The 23,244-nt window shown below is 42.9% G+C and overlaps 1 protein-coding gene across 1 annotated transcript in view; it reads left to right on the top strand.

The window, feature by feature from the left end:
- Positions 1-23,244, top strand: part of PUDP (pseudouridine 5'-phosphatase) — a 102,058-nt gene that overhangs the window by 62,325 nt on the left and 16,489 nt on the right. Inside the window, exon 3 of the mRNA XM_003920287.2 lies at positions 5,020-5,249. Within this exon, the coding sequence (XP_003920336.1) occupies positions 5,020-5,249 (230 nt within the window). The remainder of the gene's footprint in view (positions 1-5,019; positions 5,250-23,244) is intronic.

Below are 23,244 nucleotides of genomic sequence, written 5' to 3'. Positions count from 1 at the left end.
GTCAGCTGACCACATCATTTGCCCCAGTGGCACAGGCTGCCTTCTATGTCTCACTTCGTAAAGCTCTTCTTGACTGAGGCCAAGGACATGGTTCTCAGCACACAGAATTAATGACATGCATGGCACTCTAAGTGGTTCCCACTCCTTCTTTGCACTGTCAACCCCCGGTGCCCCCCACTTGCTTCTGTTGCTCACTACAGGTCTCAGGTAGTACAGAGAATGTCTAGGCTCATAGGGTTCTGAAGGCCAGATCACCCAACAAAAGAATGCCAAGAACACCTGAGACCGTATGTCAGCTGTCTGTCTTCTGCCTCTTTCCTTTGTTTCATCCTCTTTAATTGCACATTCCTGTTCTCACCCACCTTGGGTCTCTAGGATGGAGGAAAGCAAGAGCGTTTCCTCCCACCCACAGTGTTGCTTCTGTACATTCCCCAGTTCTTCCCCTGAAGATGTGTTCTGTGAGCTGATTGTTTGGAGCAAGGGCTATCTATCTCTCTGCCCTTCCTGTAAACCCACGGAAGCACACCAAATGCTAGGAGCTGGGAGCTAGAGTCCATTTATACACATAATTAACCAACTTCTCCCTTGGACAGAGCTCCATTTACGTTTTCTAGTCTTTTACTTCTCAGGGAAAGCCACTGTGTAAGAAAAAGGTTGTGTGCAATCTTTAAAAGATGCAAAACTTTGTGAAGGCATCAGGCAGCTGTGAATCAGGAGATTAGGATCCTTGGTTCCTGACTATACACTGGAGCTTTATCTGATGACACTGGCTAACATTTATCTGGGGCTTCATAACCCGTATTATTTTCCAGGCATTGTGCTTCTTGTGAATTAACTCCATGAGGAACATTAATCATTGCTCTTTGACAGATGATAAAATTGAGGCCCAAAGAAAACATATAATTGACAGATGTCCTGTAGTCTCTGTGGTCAGAGTCTTGTCTAGAGTTTCATCTTCATACGAGTCCCAAGCATTTTGAAGATCTTGATATGCTGTGGTGGTGTAAAGCAGTGATCCAGAAATGTTTTTGATTCATTCTCCATCAGTAAGAATATTGAGCTGCATTCCAGACCAAGCACATTGATGTGCATTTGTTTATGTACTACACTGTTACAGCCGGTACCTTAGAAATAATTCACAGCAATAGAGATGCTACAAGGATAAACTCACCCGTGTAAGCCCAGGGCTTTGAGAGGCTAAGGCAAGGGGTCTGCTTGAAGCAGAAATTCAAGACCAGCTTAGGCAACATAGGGAGACTCTGTCTCTACAAAAAAAAAAAAAAAATTTATCAGGCGTGGTGGCATGCACTTGTAATCCCAGCTATTCAGGAGGCTGAGACTGGAGGATCATTTGAGCTCAGGAGGTTGAGGCTGCTATGATTTCTCGACTCTACTCTAGCCTGGATCACAGAGCAAGACCCTGTCTCAAAACAATAATAATAATAAAATCTATATTTAAGTTTTTCAAATTAATAGCACCAACGTACTTTAACAATATTTTCTTTATACAGTGTGTTTTACAGAAAGCCATGTGTTTAAATGTGCTCCGTTATTTTTTTAAATATTGGTTTAAAATTGTATGATACAGTAATTTGAAAATCTTCTTTCAAATTCAGATCATTTTAATACTCAACTTTAATCACTATATATATCCAGACAGAAGTTAATGATTGGCTAATTTTTTTGTTGTTGTTGTTTTTGAGATGGAGTCTGGCTCTGTCGCCCAGGCTGGAGTGCATTGGCGCCATGTCAGCTCACTGCACCCTCCACTTTCTGGGTTCAAGTGATTCTCCTGCCTCAGCCTCCCAAGTAACTGGGCTTATAGGATGCACTACCACACATGATTGGCTCTTTTAAAATAAGTTAGAGGCTTTCTTTTATGTCATGCACTAGTTAGATTAAGGTTTAAATTGAAATTTAGCTAATTAATAAATGTAGTCTTCTGTGATAATAATTAGTGGTTGTTGCAAACTAGTGAAATAGTGTGACATTTTAATATTTTTAACTAATGGATTGTAGTTCTGCAGAAGCTCTTCATGTGGAATACTTCTACACTGGTTGAATATTGTTTTTATGTGTGGAGGTGTGTATCTGTTCATGAGATCTGTAGTTTTCTTGTCTGGCTTTTGTCTGGTTTTGGGATAAGTGAGTGCTGATGTCAAATGAGTTGAGAGGTGTTTCCTCCTATTTCCTGATAAGTCTGTTTAGAATTGGCATTCTTTTTTGGGGGGAGAAGTTAGTAAATTTACCAGTGAGGCCATCTAATCCAACATGTGGGAAGGTTTTTAACTACAAATTCACTTTCTTTCATTGACAGAAGGCTATTCCGGTTATTCATGTCTTCTTGAGGAAGTTTTCTATTTTTCAAAGAATTAATCTGATTTCATCTAAGTGGTCAAGTGTGTTGTCATTTACTCCTATAATAATTAAGTTTTTATCATTTTATTGATGTTGGGATCTGTAGTGTTGGCCCCTCTTTCTCTGCCAAGGTTGATACATTTGGATCTTCTTGATTGTGTTGATCAGTTTAGCTAGGAGTCTACTAATTTAATTGCTCTTCTCAAAGAACTCGCTTTTGATTTAGTTTTCTGTATTCTCCTTTCTATTTCATTAATTTTCTCTCTCATTTTTATTATCTCCTTCCTTTTATTTGTTTTGGGCTTAATTTTCTCTTTTCCTTGATGTTTTAAATCATTGAACTTCTTTCTTTCAGGTTTTAAATGTGACAACTTACATCACTTATTTGAGACCTTATTATTTAACATATCACCTAATACCATCAGTTTTCCTCTAAAAAATGTTTTAGCCACATCCCAGAATTTTGATAGTTTTTTGGTTCTCTAAAAAATATTACCTAGTTTCCCTTTGTGATTTCATCTTTGGCCTGTGTCTTACATAGAAGTGTAACATCCAAATATTTGTGATTTTCCACATTCCTTTCTATTATTAATGTCTATTTTAATTCTATCATTGTTAGAGAAGGTATTCTGTATGATTTTAATTATTTTATAATTTTTGAGGTTGTTTTATCGTTTATAATAAGATCTTTCTTGTTGAATGTTCCATGTGTACTTAAAAATAATGTGGTTTCTGCTGTTGTTGAGTGAAGTATTACATAAACATCAATTATGTCAGGTTGCTTGGCAGTAGTTCCAAAGTCTGCTATATCCTTACTTCTTTTCTGTCTACTTGTTCTGTCAATTGCTGATAGAGGAATTTTAAACTTCCTTCTACATTTGTGTTTCTCCATTCAGTTCTGTTAGTTTTTGCTTTATACATTGTGAAGCTCTCCTATTTGATGTTTACACATTTAGAATTATGTCTTATTGATGAACTGACCTATTTGTCATTATGAAATGTTCCTGTTTATCCCTGATGATATTCATTGTTCTAAAGGCTTATTTGTTATCAATGTAAGTAACCTGGCTCTCTTTTGAGTAATAGTCATGTGGTATGTAGTTTTCTATCCTTTTATTTTTCAATCTATCTGTGTAGTTATATTTAAAGTAGGTTTCTATAGACAACATTTTTTTCCGTCCTGGTTTTGAGTGGTATTTGCTTCATTGCGGCATGGTAATTTTTGATTGAATGTTAGACACTATAAATTCTACACCCAATGGAATGCTAGATTTTGCTTGATTTCATTTGCTTTATTTAACTTTACACATTACAATCTGTCCATGCCTTCCTTTTAAAAATCTCTACGGGGTCAGGTGCTCCAGATATCTATCTGTTACCATACCATGAATGACTTTAGGTGTTTGGAAAAAATTACTATGTTGATTCTTCTGTGTAACAATTGACAAAGTAGGGATATTACTTCATAATATTATTAAAATAGGCATGATTACATGATGATTTAAAATATAATTTTAGGCCAGGCACAGCGACTCATGCCTGTAATCCCAGCACTTTGAGAGGATGAGGCGGGTGGGTCACCTGTGGCTGAGTTTGAGACCAGCCTGGCCAACATGGTGAAACCTCATCTCTACTAAAAATACAAAAATTAGTTGGGCGTGGTGGCATGCGCTTGTAGTCCCAGCTACTCAGGAGGCTGAGGCAGGAGAATCGCTTGAAACTGGGAGGCGGAGGTTGCAGTGAGCCGAGATTGGCCATTGCACTCCAGCCTGGGTGACAGAGAGAGACCCTGTCTCAAAAATAAAATACAATTTTAGATAAACCGTCATACCTTGTGTGGATTTAGATGTTCCTGTTGTGCTAGTTAGCATAAGTTAAAGGTGGTAAGGACTCCTGGTATTTTTTACCCTTTCTGATAACTACTCCTCTCGTAATTGGCTCTGTGATGACCTCCCTGAACCCATGTGGTCCCTGTGGTTAATCCATATGGCTAATGACAGCCTGAGGATACTCTTTTCATATGGCATGTTGCTGTCGATCAGCTGTGTTCACCAGCTTTCTTTTGTCCCCTGATCCCTTATTAAGTAGCATCGCAGCCATCCCTCAGCCAGCCGCAGCCTACTTCAGCATCTGGTGGAGGCTGTTGTGTGATTTCCTCACCTCAGCAGAGTGAAGAAAGATTAAATGTTTTCTGCAGAACACAGCATTTTTGCAGAAAACACCAAAAGCATAGCCCTTGTGTATTGACTGCTTTGGGAAAAAAGTATGGTTCAGCGATGCCCTGCTGTGTGGCACCTTCCCTGGTGGCCTGCCCAGATCCCAGGTCCAATCATGTCTGGGCCTGCCCCCTGCCCTTGTCCACACTTCATAAAGAGGCCCAGCAGATAAAGCGGCAATGCCTCCCGGAGTGCTCCTCTTCTGTTCCTTTGGGAAATGCCATCGCTCAGCCCCCAATAGCTTTTTTGATTTTTTGGTTTGTTTTACATTGAGCAGGGATGTTTTGGAGCTGACAACCCCTTTTAGACAACCTGTCCTAGGTCAAAAATTCCTCAGAAGATGAAGCCTGAGAGTGTGCTGCCACACAGCTGGAGGGACTGTTCCTGGAAGAAAGCCTTGTGGAGGCCTCACCCCTCACCACAGTCCTTCCCTCTTCCTCCCCAGGGGCTGAGAAACTCATCATCCACCTGCGGAAACACGGCATCCCCTTTGCCCTGGCCACCAGCTCAGGGTCTGCATCATTCGAGATGAAGACAAGCCAGCACAAGGAGTTCTTCAGCTTGTTTTCTCACATCGTGCTAGGAGACGACCCTGAAGTGCAGCGTGGCAAGCCAGACCCTGACATCTTCCTAGCTTGTGCCAAGAGGTTCTCTCCCCGTCCTCCTATGGAGAAGGTAAGCGGGTGCTGGTGAGATGGGTCATGTTCCACAACCATGATCCACCAAATCATATCCGCGTCATGTTTGCTAAATGTGAAAGGTTGTGGTATGTGCTGTTGAAGGCCACTTTGCAGTGCTCCCTGGAACTTGGGTATGTGAGCAGGGAGATGACTTGGCTGGAAGATTTTGTGAGAAGTCACAGCCACACCTAAGTCTCCAGGCCAGTGAGACTCAGCCAGAATCCACTGGGTCTCAGGGATAGTCTAAGAGGCCTACAGTGCCTATTCAGACATTTTCCAGGGAAGCAGAGGTTTTAATGATGTGGGGCTTACAACAGTCTTATTTTCAAGTTACAGCCTTTGAGGTGAGAATTCACTGCAGTTCAGATGTCAGTCACTAAAACTCACTTCCCCTCCCCAACTGCTTATAGAGTGCTCATCGCTTGCTGCAGTTTTTGCTTATGTAGTGATGTTGGGGTTATCGTCAAGTTTTTGAACTTCCGTCCATTTCTCCATTGGAAAGTGGCAGCTAGTGGAGCCCCCTGTCCTGCACCACGGCTGGCTGACCATGCAGGGTATGCAGTGGAGACGGCCCCTGGTTCCCTCTTCTTGTTATATGAGACTCCTCCTCAGGTGACCTGGGCAGAGCGTTTAGAGAGCTGACCGCCTGTGTTGGCTAGGCCTGGCTCCAGATTCCTCTGACCGCTCTGTGACTGCTGAGATGGAGTCCTTGGCCTGAACGATCTGCAGATACAGATTCTAGAATCACAGCAAGGCACCCTTGAAATGGGAGGCTCCCCTGTGATGTAAGTATAAGTCCCTGCAAATGCCTCCTTCCCCTGGGTTCCTGCATGTGAGGACTTTAGTGGTTTGTGGGGAGGAGCCTTTCTGTGAGAGGTCTTTTTCACACCTCACCTCTCATCGCTAACCAGTTACACCATTTACAAGCTCAGGGAAATTACTCAGAAACCTCCTTCCCAATAAAGCTGAGCTACTTTGAATAGTCTTGAAACACCTGGGGTTTTTTCTTTTCTTGTTTTGCCCAGGGTGCAGCTTACTACCTTGAACCTGTAGAGGCAGCCCGAACCTGTGCCACAGTGCACAGACCTCTGATTCCCTGAAGCTAAGTGGGCCGTACAGCAGTTCAGTTCAGTTCTGACACTTACTCCTAGGGTTAGCCCAGACCCTGAACGTTAAGGTCCCAGTTCCACAAGACGCCCATCACACGTTTCAGGGGCCACCTATACTTCCGATTGGCTGGAAATTGGGGGTTCCTGCAATCCTCTCTTCAGGTCTAATAATTCCCTAACGTGACTGATGGAGCTCAGGAAAACACTTTCATACACTGTCTGCTGTTTTATGAAGGGTACAACTCAGGGACAGCCAAATGGAAGCAAGGCACCTGACCTCCCGGCACCTCCATGTGCTCACCAAATTCAAAGCTGCCCAGACCCCTCATGTAGAGATTTATATGGCGGTTTCTTACGTTGGTGTGAGTGATGACATCACTGACCATTGCTCATTGAACTTGTTTTAGCCATGGTGCCCTCCCTGGAGATGAGGGGAAGGGCAGAAAGTTCCAGTCTTTTTTGTTTGTTTGTTTTGAGATGGAGTCTTTTTCTATTGCCCAGGCTGGAGTAAAGTGGTGTAATCTCAGCTCACTGCAACCTCTATCTCTTGGGTACAAGCGATTCTCCTGCCTTACCCTACTAAGTAGCTGAGATTAAAGGCATGCGCCATCACGCCTGGCTAACTTTTGTATTTTTAGTAGAGACAGGGTCTTATCATGTTGGCTAGGCTGATCTCAAACTCCTGGTGTCAGGTGATCCACCTGCTTCAGCCTCCCGAAGTGCTGAGATTACAGGTGTGAGCCATCACGCTCGTATTCAATCTGCTAATCACATATTTGGTCTTTCTGATGTCCAGACCCTGTCTCCTAAAGCTATCCTGGGCCCACTAAAGGCACCTCATTAGGTTGAAAATGGCTGTTAGTGACTCAGATATTCCAAGTGTTTAGGAGCTCTGTGTCATGAAGTGGGGACAAAAACCAGGTATATAATTTTTATGATGCCATAGGTATAAACAGTCATTGAAAGACAGTGAGAGCTTTCTTAGCAACACACATCCCTGGGCTGATTTAAATCTCATTCTTGATTTAAGTCTCATTATTGAATTCCACTTGACTGCAATTGCTTGACGTGGGACGTACCTGAGACCTCCCAACTAGTAAGTCAGAGTCAAGGCTGAGCCTCCAGGTGCAGCTGGAACAGGTCCCAGCGGGAACATGTATCTGTGTCTGTGTCTGGACATGTATATGTTTGCATGCTTGGCATCCCGCTATAAATTCCACTGAAACATGTTTATTTGTCCTAAGAATTTTCCCCTTATGAAAGAATTACCTCATAGCTTCAGGCTATAAAGCCTTGCTCCCAGAAACACCATTTTTCTGTTGTTGTTTAACCCGAGTTATTGCTCAGTAGAAAAGCGAAGGTGCTGCACTCCACACACCATGTCCCAGAATTGATCAGAGTATGTTGGCACTTGTTTTCAGCTCTGTATTTACAAACTGATAAAGACAAGGTAAAATATTTGCCTTTTTATCATGAGCTGTTCCTGTAGCTAAGGCAATTAAACTGAATTTCAAGTAAGGCAGTCCTTGTTTTGCAAGGCGCTGTGTTAATGGAAACACGGTGTTTCCATGTGGGGTTTTTTGTTTTTGAGTTTGTTTCATTTTGTTTTGTTTTTCAGATAGGATCCCCATTTGTTGTCCATGCCATAGGTGCTGGAGCATAATCATAGCTCATTGCAGCTTCCAACTCCTGGGCTTTAGCAATCCTTCTGCCTCTACCTCCCGAGTAGCTGGGACCACAGGCACACACCACCATACATAGCTGGGAGTGGCAGCTCACACCTGTAATTCCAGCACTTTGGGATCCTGAGGTAGGAGGATGCTTGAGCCCAGGAGTTTGAGACCAGCCAGTGCAACATAGCCAGGCCCTGTCTCCACAAAAAGTTAGCCATGTTTTAAAATGTATATGGAAGCAAAATGTGTGTGAAAACCACATGCTGGCACTGCATGGGACCAGTTATGGTGAAACCCACAAAATGAGGGCCCTCATGACCAGAAATTTCTCTCAAAAACAAAGTATCCTGCAGAAAGAGGCCCATGGAATCAACTGTGTTTTAACATCTTGATGTTCTCATTGACAATGTTTGTTTTAGACTTGTCAAAGAAAAATGAGCAGTTGCATATTTTACAAGTCATTTAGCTCTTAGAAAGTTCTAAATGTTATCCTTATTATTAATCCACATTTACTTACAGTTGTATTTATCTTGCAGAAATGAAACCTTCTCTATCATTCTTGTTTCTTAATTAGAGACAGTGATACATTTGACTTTTCCTTCTGTGAGGTGCATATCGTAGTACTAAAGGAAGATTTTCCCAAGCTCCTGTCGGGAAAACAGCCCTGGCTGTGTACTTGGTGTTTGTCTCGGGAATACAGGAGGCAGTCGTGAAGGGGCTTGCGGGCGATGCTGGAGTTCTGCAGTCAGGCCCTGCTGCTTCCTCTTGGCCTCAGTGTAGGTGTGAGCTCACAGGGGCAGCATGCCTCCAGAGTTCAAGGGCATTCCATTAAATTAGCAGTCATTGAAGAGATTTCTGAATCTCTTAGGGAACTGCCTTAGGGAATTTATTATGCTGTAGGTGTCACCAGGTTAATTAGGTGTAGTAGTAGTAGTCATAGGAAAGTAGTCAAAAACAAGTAGGATCAAAGGGTTATTAATTATGTTTAATTCCCAGCTTACTATGAGCAAGTGTCCAACAGAGCCAACATTAAAGAATCAAGTTTTCACTGAGAATATTTTCTAAGTTATTCATGTATCATTATTTTGTTCTAAAAATTGTAAAGGAAACATAAGGCCACCTTCAGCAGCCTCCCAGAACCCACCTTCAGGCTAATGAGAACTCACTGAGTGAAAGCACCTGCCCGCTGTGTGCTAGGCAGAGTGCTGCCTCTGCCAACACATCCCCTGAAGCTCAGAGACCCACTGAGTAGAGGACCTCCATGTGCTAAATGTCTGGTCCTGAGACTTGCAAGTGTGAGCACTCTCACTGGCTAGTGGGTACTGGAGAGACCAAGCTGGGAGGCACTCCAGGGCTGTCTGTTCCCAGCCACAAAAATGCTATCTTTGTTGTGAAACAAAAATGATGGCATTGCTTACATATCACTGCTAGGGTTAATATTTATTACAAGTAAAACCAGAAATCAGATATCATTTTTTTTTTTTTTTTGAGACAGAGTCTTGCTCTGTTGCCCAGGCTGTAGTGCAATGGTACAATCTCGGCTGACTGCAGCCTCTGCCTCCTGGGTTCAAGCTATTCTTCTGTTTCAGCCTCCCGAGTAGCTGGGATTATAGGCGTGCACCACCACACCCAGCTAATTTTTGGATTTTTAGTAGACATGGGGTTTCCCCATATTGGCCAGGCTGGTATCAAACTCCTGACCTTAGGTGATCTGCCCACCTCAGCCTCCCAGTGCCAGTGCTGGGATTATAGGAGTGAGCCACTGTGCCCAGCTGGAAATCTATTTTTGATAGCCTAGCCATCACTACTTTGCATGTTTTAGTTTTCTTGTTCATGTTAATATTGTTTTAGGAGCTGAATTTCAGGGTTTAAAAAAATTATCTTTGTTTTTGTTTTTCTGTTTTCAAGAAACTTATATACCTTAAACTGCATAAATAGGTAGAGTAGGCTTTTTCACCAGCCTATGTTTTGCATATATTTGGTATCGGTCTTTTTTTTTTTTTTTTTTTTTTAATATACCAGGATTGAAGTTGTGCGATCATATTCACAATTGGTAAACAAGGTACATGATAGATACTACTCTTTTTCCTGGAAACCTGCATATTTCTTAATGAATAAGTGCTAAGTCCACATAAATAGGTAGACTGGGCTCATTTCACCAGCCTTTAGACATTTCTACTCACACCCCAAACTATTATGCTGTCACCTTGTTAATAGTACAGTCTTACAGGCTGTGGTTCATGCCTGTAATCCCAGCACTTTGGGAGGCCAAAGTGGGAGGATCACTTGAACTCAGGAGTTCAAGACCAGCCTGGGAAACATAGTGAAAGACTGTCTCTACAAAACAGGATAATAATGATGATGATAAATTTTCCAAGTGTGGTGGTACATGCCTGTAGTCTCAGCTACTCAAGAGTCTGAGGTAGGAGAATCACCTGAGCCTGGGAGGCGGAAGTTGCAGTGAGTTGAGATCATGCCACTGGCCTCCAGCCTGGGTGGCAGAGCGAGGCTCTGCCTCAAAAGAAAGTAAAAAGAGAGAGTACAGTCTGGGTGACGTGGGAACATGGGTGTTCTGTGAAATTCTGTCAACTCTGCTATATGCTGGACCATATTTACAGTGCACTGTTGTGTGGGGCAGCCCTGCCTAGTGTGACAAGCAGACCAAACACTCAGGCACAAATTAGAACATCATAGGGGAACTGAGGATGACACAGGCCCTGAGATAAATGCTCACCGTTTTTACAGATAAAGAACAGAGGATGGGATTAGTGCTGAACAGAACAAGTCCAATAGGAGTATAGCCAACACAGAATCAATTGTGAGGGTTTTGGAAACCAAGCAGAAGTGGTGTATTAGGCATTTGAGCTCACTGGAAGTTCTTAGAAGGACACATTGGCCATGTCTGTGTTTTAGAGCTCAGTGGAGTACTGGATGACAGATTAGAAATAGGCAGTAAGAGAGGAGGAAGTGTCAGGTGTGATTCCAGTGTGATTTCCTTCAGGGAACTTGTAGTTCAATTAGAAAAAAAATAAGCAATGGCAAAACATATAGGAGGCTTAGGAAAAATTAAAATTAAGAAAATTGTCACTGAGTATATTTTCATATCAACTTGTATCAAATTTAAAGAACTTTTTGCATCTCTGCAACTCTTTCCTAGATTTAAAAAAAAAAAGGAAAAAAAAGATGTAGCTAGTTAAAAGTATATGTATTTTCTAATATCTGTAACTGCATGTGAAACTCACTCAAAGTTTCATCTTGACTTATCCTTATCGTACATTGCATATGGCCCAAAAGAATGCAGACAGGAGCAGGCAGGCTGTCAGTGTGAGCTGACCTCCATAACTGGAACTTCTTTTGTTCCGAGAATAATGGAAAACAAATAGCTGTATACTACTTATTTCCAATTTAAAGTTAATATTTGGGCCGAGCATGGTGGCTCATACCTGTGATTCCAGCACTTTGGGAGGCCGGGGCAGGTGGATCACTTGAGGTCCGAAGTTTGAGACCTGCCTGACCAACATGGCAAAACTTCGTTTCTACTAAAAATAAAAAAAATTAGCTTATGTTGGTGCACCCCTGTAATCCCAGCTACTCAGGAGGCTGAGGCAGGAGAATCACTTGAGTCCAGGAGGCAGAGGTTGCAGTGAGCCAAGATTGTGCCACTGCACTCCAGCCTGGGTGACAGAGTAAGCCACTAGACACAGCATCCAGTAACTCATTCTCTAGGTAAAGAAACAGATTCACATCAAGGGACTCAATGCACCTTTACAGACTTTTATTGAACCTTTCATGTAGGTGCCATTTTATTGCATTGCAAGATTCCAGGAATGTCGAGTGATTTAGGAGCACACACTGTCATTTAGATTTAATAATAGCCAATGCCATCTCTTATTTAACTAGAATTTAGTAATTTCTTACTCTTTCATTTTCAGTTCCTAAAAACTCTTGGAAAAGAAACCCTACATTCCCAGCTATAGTGTGGCTTTCTACATTAGTCTACATTACTCTGTTTTCATCCTTCTAATAAAGACATACCCAAGACTGGGTAATATATACAGGAAAGAGGTTTAATGGACTCACAGTTCCACATGACTGGGGAGGCCTCATAATCATGATGGAAGGCAAGGAGCAGCAAGTCATGTCTTAACATGCAGGGAATCTTTCCCTTATAATACCATCACATTTCATGAGACTTATTCACTAACACGAGAATAGCATGAGAAAGACCTGCCCGCCTCTCCCACCCTCCCCACCCCTGCCACGAAACCACCTGCAATTCAATTACCTTCCATCGGTTCCCTCCCACAACATTGTGGGAGCTACAATTCAAGATGAGATTTGGGTAGGGACAGAGCCAAACCATATCACCTTCTTTTTCTTTTCCTGTAGTTCTCCCTGCAAATGCAGAAGGCATTTCTTTTCTGTATTGTTATTTCACAAACCCTGACACCTATTCTCGTGATCCCTGTCTCCATCTCCTGCCACTACAGCTGCAGCAATGTCGATGAGGAGGCTGTCTTTTTCACCTTTCGGCTCTCCCCATCCCCTTGGGTGCATCATCAGCTTTTATAGGAGCTGGAGTGTGCTTTGCCCAGGTCACAGCACAGTGAGTGGTCTGACTTCTTGGTAGACCCACAGCCACCTGCGTTCCTCCACACTGGTTTCTCAGGCTTACACTTGGCAGCAGAATCTGTCCTCCTCTGATGGAGAGCTCCTCATGATTCTTGGGGAATTTGGCGGCATTGCAGTGTTGATTTTAGGTTCACAGCCCTGCAGAGACCTTGACACAGGTTGCATGCACATGGGTCCCTGTACTGTTCTGCAGAATTACAGAAGAGCTGAGCCATACTTGGGGCACCAGGGTCTCTGGGAAAACAGAAATTAGAGGCATGAAGCCCTGCTGCACTCTGTCAAATACAGAGAAGTGAAGAAATAATTTCACTTAATGCTAGAGGAAAAACAGCAAATCTCAGAACAGAGTGAACTTCTGTCCTCTCATAATTACTCTTCATATGTCTTACCTTCACATATCTTCTTTATGCTTGACTGGAGAAATTCCAGGATGGCACTGTACCCCGTGCTTTGTGTGGAGAAAATACTGATGGATGAATCCCTGGTCCACTATTTCTCTTTTAAAGGCATATACTTGTATAACAATGGAAAATGTAGAAAGACATCATTTAATCAGCACTTTGTGTGTGTGTGTGTGTGTGTGTGTGTGTGTCTGTCTGTCTGTTTGTGTATGTGTGATTGATATATGTTGTGGAAAAAGCTCACATTTCTGGAAATACTTTCCAACAAAAAGCATCTAATGGCTTAATCTTTATAGCAGTGCTGGTTTTGGCCCTTTAACTTCGCCAGTGTTGTAAACTAAAAAATTGTAGTCTCCATATATGTTTTTTTGCATCCTCTAAAACAGGAGTCCCCAGTCCCATAGCCACAGACCAATACTGGTCTGTAGCCCGTTAGGAACCAGGGCGCACAGCAGGAAGTGAGCAGCAAATGAGCCAGCATTATCAATGGAGCTCTGCCTCCTGTCAGATCAGAGGCAGCATTAGATTCTCACAGAAGCATGAACCCTAGTGTGAACTATACATGCAAGGGGTCTGAGTTGGGTGCTCCATATGAGAATCTAATGCCTGATGATCTGAGGTGGAGCAGTTTCATCCCCAAACCAGCCCCTTTCACCCACTACTGGTCTAAGAAAAATTGTCTTCTATGAAGAAAGTTCCTGGTGCCAAAACGCTGGTGACCACTGCTCTAAAACATATATATGTGTATATATATATTCCTTGACTGTCCCTCAAATGCCTTAAAAAAATCCATGCCTTGTACTTCCTTGAAACACTTTTTAAAAGAGTTAGTAGCCACTGTTAGTAAAAATTCCGCTACCCTACTTGGGACATTTCATTAGGTTGGCTGTTGATCTGCTGTGTATTTTTGATGATGATATTGTGTTCACTGAGTCTTTTTGATAGCAAGGTTTCAGAGGACTAGCCAGTAAAAATATACTGCAGACACTGTCCCACCATACACTAGTGCATCAAGTTAGTTGGTTCTACATTACCAGTTCTCTCTTACAATTGTGTCATTTTTCAAAACATTTTTTAGCTTTAACTAGTAATTATTACTAATAATTATTTGAATGTTTTGGGCTAAAACCTTACTAAATGTTTAGCATCTCATTTAATATAGTACCACAGATTGTGGGCAAATTTGGGAAATGTTTTTCTTCACTACAATTGGAGGGGAATGGTCTATTGAATACACAGAACATGTGACCTGTAAATAGCACTAGTACTGTTTGTATGTATGGCTCCCTACCTTTCATTTCATAACATTGCCTTAGTTGATGATTTGGCTTTTGAAAAGTGTTTGGCCTGGGCTACTTTGCAATAAAGCCCGTGAACTCTCCCATCCCCAGACATGGTGTACCTTCCTATACCTCGTACCTTCCCTACCTGATCTGGCCTCCACAGTGCTTGTGTACACATTCTCGAATTTGCCCTCACCTAAACTAGAACAGTGAGAATAAGCAGTGAATTGAGCCTTGTTCTGTCTGGGGGTCTATGCAAAGATCAAGGTAGCATTTCAGCTGGATCACTCAGGAAATAATACCAGAGTAACTGTCTTGCCCATGGAAAGGGGGACATAAGCCCTAAGGGCTCTGGTTTACTTGCAACACTAAGGTGAATCCTACTCAGATTAGATATTAACGTGTACAATTTGTACCAAGAAGTTCTTCTTATGGTGATAGGACCTAAGTGAGTTGCATGAACCCTCCTGTTAACAACAGTGAGAAAAACTGGACAAAAGCTTGAAAGCTTCTTTTTGAAGGGATCTGATTACCCAGAAGGTAGGGAAGAGTGCAACACTTTGCTCCTGGAGCTGTCCCCAGAAGAAGTGGCTAATGAGAGTGAGAAGCCTGAGTTTTTTTTGTTGTTGTTGCTGTTGTTGTTGGGGGAGACAGTCTCACTCTGTTGTCCAGACTGGAGTGCAGAGGCATGATGTCAGCTCACTGCAGCCCCCACCTCCCAGGTTCAAGTGATTCTCTCACCTCAGACTCCCAAGTAGCTGGGACTACAGGCACATGCCACCACACCCAGCTTATTTTTGTCACTGTGCAACATACAACAGCACAGTGAAAGCCAGAAACAAAAGCATACCTGAGATGGGAATTCAGCAAGATTAGTCACAGGACCCAGGAGGGCCATCAGCAGTAGCTGCCACACAAGGACCCCAAACCATGCGCAGGAGTGAAGGTGGCCAGAAACAGAATGGTCCCCATGCAACAATGACCAGGCATCAGAAGAGAGAAGACCACATGATTAAAAAGAGAGAGGGAGAAAGTACAATCAGCAGAGTCTAAATAAAGCACCAAGTTGACCAAGCTGGTCTCGAACTTCTGACCTCAGGTGGTTGGCCCACCTTAGTTTCCCAAAGCGCTGGGATTACAGGCATGAGCCTCCGCATCCAACCCTAATTGAGCTTTTAAGAGCATGAGGCTGGGAGACTAAAAATTGGTGTTCAGGACCTGCCAAATAGGGGAAGATTGGCCCTGCTAAGCCCCAGGCCTCAGGCTGTGACCCCAAATCATACCCAGGAATGAGGGTGGCCAGAAACAGAATGGTCCCAATGCAACAATAACCAGGCATTACAAGAGAGGAGGCCACATTATTAAAAAGAGAGAAAGTACAAACAGCAGATTCTAGATAAAGCACAAGTTATCAGATTCAGACTTTAAAATAAATGTACTCAATATTACAAAGGGGAGGAAACAGACAGAGGCCTTGGGTGGAGCATACGCTACAGCAGAGAAAAGGAGCAAACTGTGAAAGTGACACACAACAGCAAAATGGAAGCCAGATGCAAAAGCATACCTGAGACAGGAATTCAGCAAGATTGGGCACAGGACCAAGGAGGGCTGTCAGCAGTCACCACCACACAGGGAAATGTACTTCATGGTTGTCCATCCATTCTCACTTCCAGACAGTTAAAAGAAGTAACCTAAATATCCCTTAGTGAGAGTTTTGAGTGAATAACTACTGCATTTGCAAATAGAACGAATGAAGTCAGGTCTCTAGCCCTGACATTGAAAGCTGCCCTTGACTTGTCCTAAAGTGATAAATCTCAAGGTGATATGTGTCAGATGATTTCATTTCTGTAGAAGCTAAATGTAGGTATTTCATAAAGATGTATTTTAAGCATTACAAAATTGTTATCAGTGGTTATCTCTGAGGAGTGGGATTTTAGAGGACATTTACTTTCTAAGTCACATATCTGCATATGAGCATGCACATCGGGCATGTACATGCTGATACATGTACAGTATGAAGGTGTGTGCATCACACTTTATAAGTAGTCAGTCTTTTTTATATGCAGAACAGTATGCTTTTCAAATAAAAACTTGGCAAAGATTCTGTACCATGATTTTTATTTAAAGGAACCAGGACATCTCATTTTCTTCCAGCTTTGAAAAATAGCAGTTCTCAAACATCTGGGGTCTCAGGATTCCTTTATGCTCTTAACAATTATTGAGGGTATGGGCACAGTGGCTCATGCCTGTAATCCCAGCACTTTGGGAGGCCGAGGCAAGAAGATTACCTGAGCATAGGACATCAAGACAAACACAGGCATCATAGTGAGGCCCTGTCTCTATAAAAATAAAAAATAAAAATAAAAAAATTAGCCAGGTGTGGTGGCAGATACCTATGACCCCAGCTACTCAAGATGCAGGAGGATCACTGAGCCCAGGAGGTCGAGGCGGCAGTGAGCTGTGTTTACGCCACTGCACTACATTCTGGGTGACAGAGTAATACCCTGTCAAAAAAAAAGAAAAGTCAATAAACTTTTTTAAAAAGTCATTTAGGATCCATAAGAGGTTTTGTTTATGTGGCTTATATATCTTGATATTTACCAAGTTAAAAATTAATACTGATATTTAAAAAATATTTATTCATTCTCTAAGTATGATAATAAGCCCATTCCATGGTAATGTAAGTAATATTTTTAAGAAGAATAGCTGTATTTCCAAAACAAACAAAAAAATGCCAGGATGGTATTTTTTTAATTTTACATATTTGCAAATATCTTTAGTGTCTCTCTTAATTCAAGACAGCTGTATTCTCTTCTCTGATTCTGTATATTCAATTCGTTGGGATACCTTGGTTTGCGTCAAGAATTTGTTAGAAATCTGGCCTTATACAGAACCTAGTTTGAAAGGAAGGGATATTTTAATAGTCTTTTAAGATAATTTTAATTATTTTTCTTTCTTTAGCTCTATTTCTGTGTGTAGCTGTTTTACTGCACCAGAATTCAACAAGTGATAGTTTCTTAAGAGTTAGTTGCTATGTGAAAATTGAATCCCTATCAGTGACCTTTTCCTCCTTGTTTAATCTTCAAATCTGTTGCCCACTTTTAAACTTTGAATGGAGCTCGTATCCATGTATGATTCTGTAACATCATGAATTTATTTATTCAGAAAATACTGGGTAGCTGAAAAATTACAGCTCCAAAATATTGACACATTTCCTTATAATAATATAAAAAACCCACATCTGTTCATGTCGCCATCAATCTCATCAGGTAGGTCTAAATTATGGCAAGTTGTCAAGCTCGGGGTGGTAGATACACGATTTCCAACATTCTCAATTTCTCTAGAAAACTCAGACCTTATTTTTGTCAACAGTTATTTGCCTTGAAGTGACCCTCTCTCGAGAAAATTTTCTAGAAAAGTTCTGCCCGATGCCCAAATCTTAGTAATCATCACTGCTGCCTGTCAGTCATTCCTTCAAATAAACATGATACTCCAGGAAAGAAAAACCATCATCAAGTGGGGATCTTGCTGCAGTACGAGGAGGTGGGGGGGGAGGGGGGAGCACGTGATTTCCTTGGTAACCAGGGGCTCACCTCCCCACGCAGCACACGTGCTTTAGGGGCCTTTTTCATCATCTCACGGCATCTTTAAAAAAACCAGCCAGCTCAAGGGCTGAGATTTCATAAAAGTAGAGTGTGTATCACTCAGCACAGATATTCCCAGGCGGAGCTGCACTTTCCTCTTCCTGCCAGAGGGTCAGAGCGCCCAGCCAGCCAGCGGGGCTTTGCCTCTGGCCCTCCTGCATGCGGGCCCCAGCTGCGTGGTCTGTTTTTCCTGCCGACATTGCATTTGTACTGTAGATAGCACTGTCAACACAGCATAGAAGATTACCGGTGCTTTAGTATTACTGTGGGTGGAGATTTGACTATGTGGGCCCCCTGAATGTGCCTTGAAAACTCCCATACTGAAAACCGCGGGCATGGAGAATGGGAATAGCCATGAGAACAGCAAAGGAGCCTCCATTATGAGCGGAATTTTCTGGGGAGTCCTCGGTAGGGACGGGTGGGCATCAGTACCTGTGAATGTTGTGCCGGCAGGCCTCAGGAAGTCTCCCTGCAGAGCTGGACTGGTAGAGCAATTGAGAGACTTGGTAACTAAGCAGTGGCACAGCTGTGAGCCCACACTCAGGGAGACTTTTCACAGAATTGGGCCACCAGTGCTGCCTCTCTCTGGCCTCCTTAGAAGGGTGTTTCTTCAGCAAAAGCAGATTCGCAGTTCATTTACCAAGGTCATTGGAAAATGGGCTCCAGCCTCCCAGGTGGCCAGGCAAGGATTTAGGAGCTGGCCTGGAGCCGCCCAAAGGCTGGCGCCAAAGGAATCCAGCAGAGTGTGTGTGCTTTGAAGAAATGACAGCCAGATCATGGGGGAAGCAGAGTCATCTTGTGAGATGAGCTCTGCACGCCAACAGGGACCCTTGTTGAACCGTAAGTGGACAAGGCTGCCCCCTTCAGTATTTGATTCCGCAGAATGTCAGCCTCCAGAGACCAGTGCCATGTGTTGTGAAGGGTATGTTGTTATTCACACATTTATCTTTTCCTAAGAAATTTGCACTAGCAGAATAGCATCTTTGATTCTGCTGAAAGGAAAAAAAAAATGGGGAAGGGATTAGTTTTCTTTAAAACATCCAACCATTAAATTGCTCACTGAATAAGTACATTTTTATTCTAATGCTCTAGCTTATTGTGACTAAGGGTTAAGAAAATATGTTTTCTGCAGAAAAGAAGACACTTTCTGTGGCTCATCCAATGTATTATTTGAGCTGCATGTCTGTAGTTTAATCACATACTGTTGGAGGTTGTCTGAGAGATGCCAGAAGCCCAGGAGTCAAGGGGCTCTGTGTGCTGTTCTCCAAACACAACTCTCTAGAAAGAAGGTTCCAGCATGACTCAGGAGAGGCTGATATAAACCGGGACCCTCTGCACACCTCTCAGGGACACAGCCTCGGTGTCCATCTGGTCACGGAAGCACATCTCCCACCTGATTTATACCTGAACAGGAGCGAGGAGGGGGGCAATCTTTCCCTTCAGCCCCATGTCTTCCTTTCCTCTTCCCCACCTCCCTGTATTAATTCTAAGAAACCACGCCTGAACAATGATATGACTAGGAAGTACTGTTTCTGGTTGTGTTCCCAAGTGGGAATATGGGCTGCTCATGACCTTGGAATGTAGAATGCCCTCATTATTTATTTGTCCATAGACATCCAATAAATGCAGATCAACAACTTGCCAGTGTGTGCTGGTTTTAATCTTTGTACTTGTCCCGTAAGTGACTCCATGACCATAGAATGAGTTCTTCCATCTTGTAAGAGTCTTCTTTTCACCTTCTATTCCTTTCATGATAAGGAAGTGCCAATGCATGTCCCAACATAAAGAGAAATGTTGAATACATACTTTTTTTTTCTTATATCTATGCTCGAAATAACGACCATAATAAATAGTCGTCATGATTATGGGATGAATTACACAGCCATTCATAGATTTTCGCACTTGTCATTTAGAAGTGGGCTATGCAATAGTCCATAGGCTTAGGAATACATATCTAAGAATATTAGCTGGGTGCAGTGGCTCACGCCTGAAATCCCAACACATAGCGAGGCCAAGGTAGGCTGATTGCTCGAGCCCAGGAGTTCAAGATCAGCCTGGGCAAAGGGCAAAAGCCTATCTCTACAAAAACTACAAAAAGAAATTAACCAGCCGGGCGCGGTGGCTCAAGCCTGTAATCCCAGCACTTTGGGAGGCCGAGGCGGGTGGATCACGAGGTCGAGAGATCGAGACCATCCTGGTCAACATGGTGAAACCCCGTCTCTACTAAAAATACAAAAAATTAGCTGGGCGTGGTGGCGCGTGCCTGTAATCCCAGCTACTCAGGAGGCTGAGGCAGGAGAATTGCCTGAGCCCGGGAGGCGGAGGTTGCGGTGAGCCGAGATCACACCATTGCACTCCAGCCTGGGCAACAAGAGTGAAACTCCGTCTCAAAAAAAAAAAAAAAAAAAAAAAAAGAAATTATCCAGGCGTGGTGGTGCTTGCCTGTAGTCTCAGCTACTCTCAAGGCTGAGGTGGGAAGATCACCTGAGCCTGGGGAGGTTAAGGCTGCAGTGAGCTGTGATTATAGCACTGTACTCCAGCCTGGGTGATAAAGTGAGACCTGTCTCAAAACCAAACAAACAAACAATATTATACTTGTTTATATTTAAAAAACATAATTATCTAGTATTCCCATAGCTAAGGAGTGAAAGGGGAGACTTTATCTCCCTAGGCAGTAAACAGGGTACCTCCTACATGCTCTTCTCCCCACATCAACTGGGTAGGTGTGTATCCACATTTCAAAGTCAAGTATGGTTAGTAATTACTTGGTATTTTTCCAACCCCTTCAGATAAAATGAATTGAACACCTAAAAGTGATAATGACAACATTTTCCTCTGCAATTACAAAGGCCATTAACCCAACAGAAATCTTCATGCTGTACCTGTTTGTGATTTTTTGTTCCATTTTATTCAGTATGACTCCTGATAAATGGATCACTATGCAATTAATTTTTTTCTCCTTTTTTAGATTTACACACACAGACACATATATTAAACAAAATATGAATTGCTGAAATGATAGGCCAGCAGTGACTACTTGTTACCACATGTGTAACATCTCTTGAGGGCTGCTTTGTAATTCATTTGTACACTGTTGTTGTACCAGTGTAAATGCTGAGTGGTTTCTCCAGTTCTGTGTGCATTTGGACATGAGGCAGTGTGATCTCCACATACCAGCAGTTTCAAACAATGACAATTTGCATGAGACCATCTTAATAGCAGGTAGCATGTAACCAACTGATCTGTATTAAGCCACCATTGTGGAATGAAACATTTGACAGTAAGCCAGGTATTTCAGTGAATGAGTTGTATCTTGGATTTCAAAAAAAAATTAAGCAGTCATGCCCTTGAGTAACCTTACTAGACATAAACAATACTGTTAGAGTAGGGGGGCACTGCCTTTAGCAATGATAAGAGTTTCTGGAGGATTCACAGGGCCATGCTGGTTCTCAGCTGCTAAGCACCAGCTAAACACAGCCTTGCATGGCGTGTACGAGACCCATAGGAAAGCTTGTCCTGAAGGAGCTTCAGGTGGGGAGAGAGAAACACACATTAAAAGGCTCCCACTCAGCCCAGGCAAGCCAGCAGAACTAGGCCACGCAGCCTCCAGTGACCCAGAGAAGGCAGGACAGGCAGGTCAGAGCAAGCCTAAGAGAGGAAGTACTTGGCACCAGCCGGGGAGAAAGCTGGGACTGGGATGCGGGGTGCTCTCTAGGAAACAGGGATCGCCTCAGCACAGGCAGGATTGCCCAGGGAACACTTGGAGCCTGCGAACCCCCAAACTAGCTGGGGAAGAGAGCCTGATGTGAGGGGCTGGGAGTTTGGATAGGAAGATTGGGCCAAAGGTTAAGAGGAGTGAATAATGAGGTAAGGAGTTAGAGCCTCGAGGCCCGGGGGGCCTTTTTGAGTTTTTAGCAGAGAAATGCATTCAGAAGAGATTTTAGGGACCTAGCAGGCAGCCATTGGAGGCCTTGGAGTCGGGGGAGGCGGGAGGACCACAAAAAAAAAAAAAAAAAAAATCAGTAGTTTTGCTTTTTTGATGTTTCTAAAACACTGATATGACCAGCCTGGCCCCTTGCTCACTCCCTCACTTACTACTTCCAGTTTCCTTTTGGGGCGTTATCTTCTGTCTGCCCCCAGTACATGCACAATGTTTATTTGTCTGCGTGTCCATCTCATCCCAACGAGCCTCTCCACACTGGAGTGCAGCCAGTAACTATCTCTGCTAAGCTCTTCCCTCTGTTTACAATTCTCACCCCACACATACCTCCCATTTCCCAGTGGCTGCATCCATCTGGTGTGATTGATTATGCCTGTCTTTCATGGCCTGCTTCTGACCAGTCATCCCTGAGTCATCTTCCCTAAACCTACTCCTTCAAATCCACCTTCCAAATCCTGGTGAATGGACTTCTGTCCCTGCTCCATGTTCCAGAAGACAGTGTGCCTCAAACAGGGTTCCCCACAGGGGGCTGGGATTAGCAGGGATTCCCCAATGGGTGTCTCCTGCGTTGGAGACCATGAACTCCAGTGGGGCCGGAGAGCTGTCTGCTCTGTTTTTTTGTCTTCCACCTGCCCAAGACAGTACTTTATGTAGGTGTTAATTTCCTAAAAATATGTCCATCATGCTTGAATTGCTGATAGCTATCGATTAAAGCCTGGCTTTTAATATAAATATGCATTTCTGATGAAGCTCAAAAAAACCGGGAAGAAACAAATGCCATTGATTTGCAATTTATCAATATCCTGGCTAGAAATTGAGATATTTAGTGACTTAGTCACTGGAATATAAGGTGCTAGTCCCAGTCCCAACACGAGCTTGAGTAATTTTAAACTTCACAGGGAATTTTTCATAATATCTACAGAATGGATCACCATTATCATAATAATAGCTGATAGTGACCAAGCATGTCCCGTCTGCCAAGCGCTAGGTATCATTGATTCATTCATTTATAAAATACGAAGTTAGTGGGAGGGCATTATTTAAAGACTGGTACCTGGAATAGTGTTATTTGCTGAACATTCATTTGTTTGTTCTCCACATTCCTCAATATATGAATTCTTCCATGCAATTGAATGGCTCCCCAAGTACATCATAGTTGTGAAATGTTGTGTGTTGACTTTGGTAAGTTAAAGTTCATTTGTGATCTTCCAGGCAGCAGGAGTAGGGGTGGGTGGATTCTTCTCTGTAGTGAAAGTGTTTCCCTCTGAAATCTTTACCTACTTCCCCACTCTGAAACTTTCTTCTCTT

Source organism: Saimiri boliviensis, chromosome X (assembly GCF_048565385.1).
Source record: "Saimiri boliviensis isolate mSaiBol1 chromosome X, mSaiBol1.pri, whole genome shotgun sequence".
NCBI classification, from domain to species: Eukaryota; Metazoa; Chordata; class Mammalia; order Primates; family Cebidae; genus Saimiri; species Saimiri boliviensis.
Note: the sequence above shows the minus strand (reverse complement) of the source record. Positions and strands in the feature narration are given on the sequence as shown.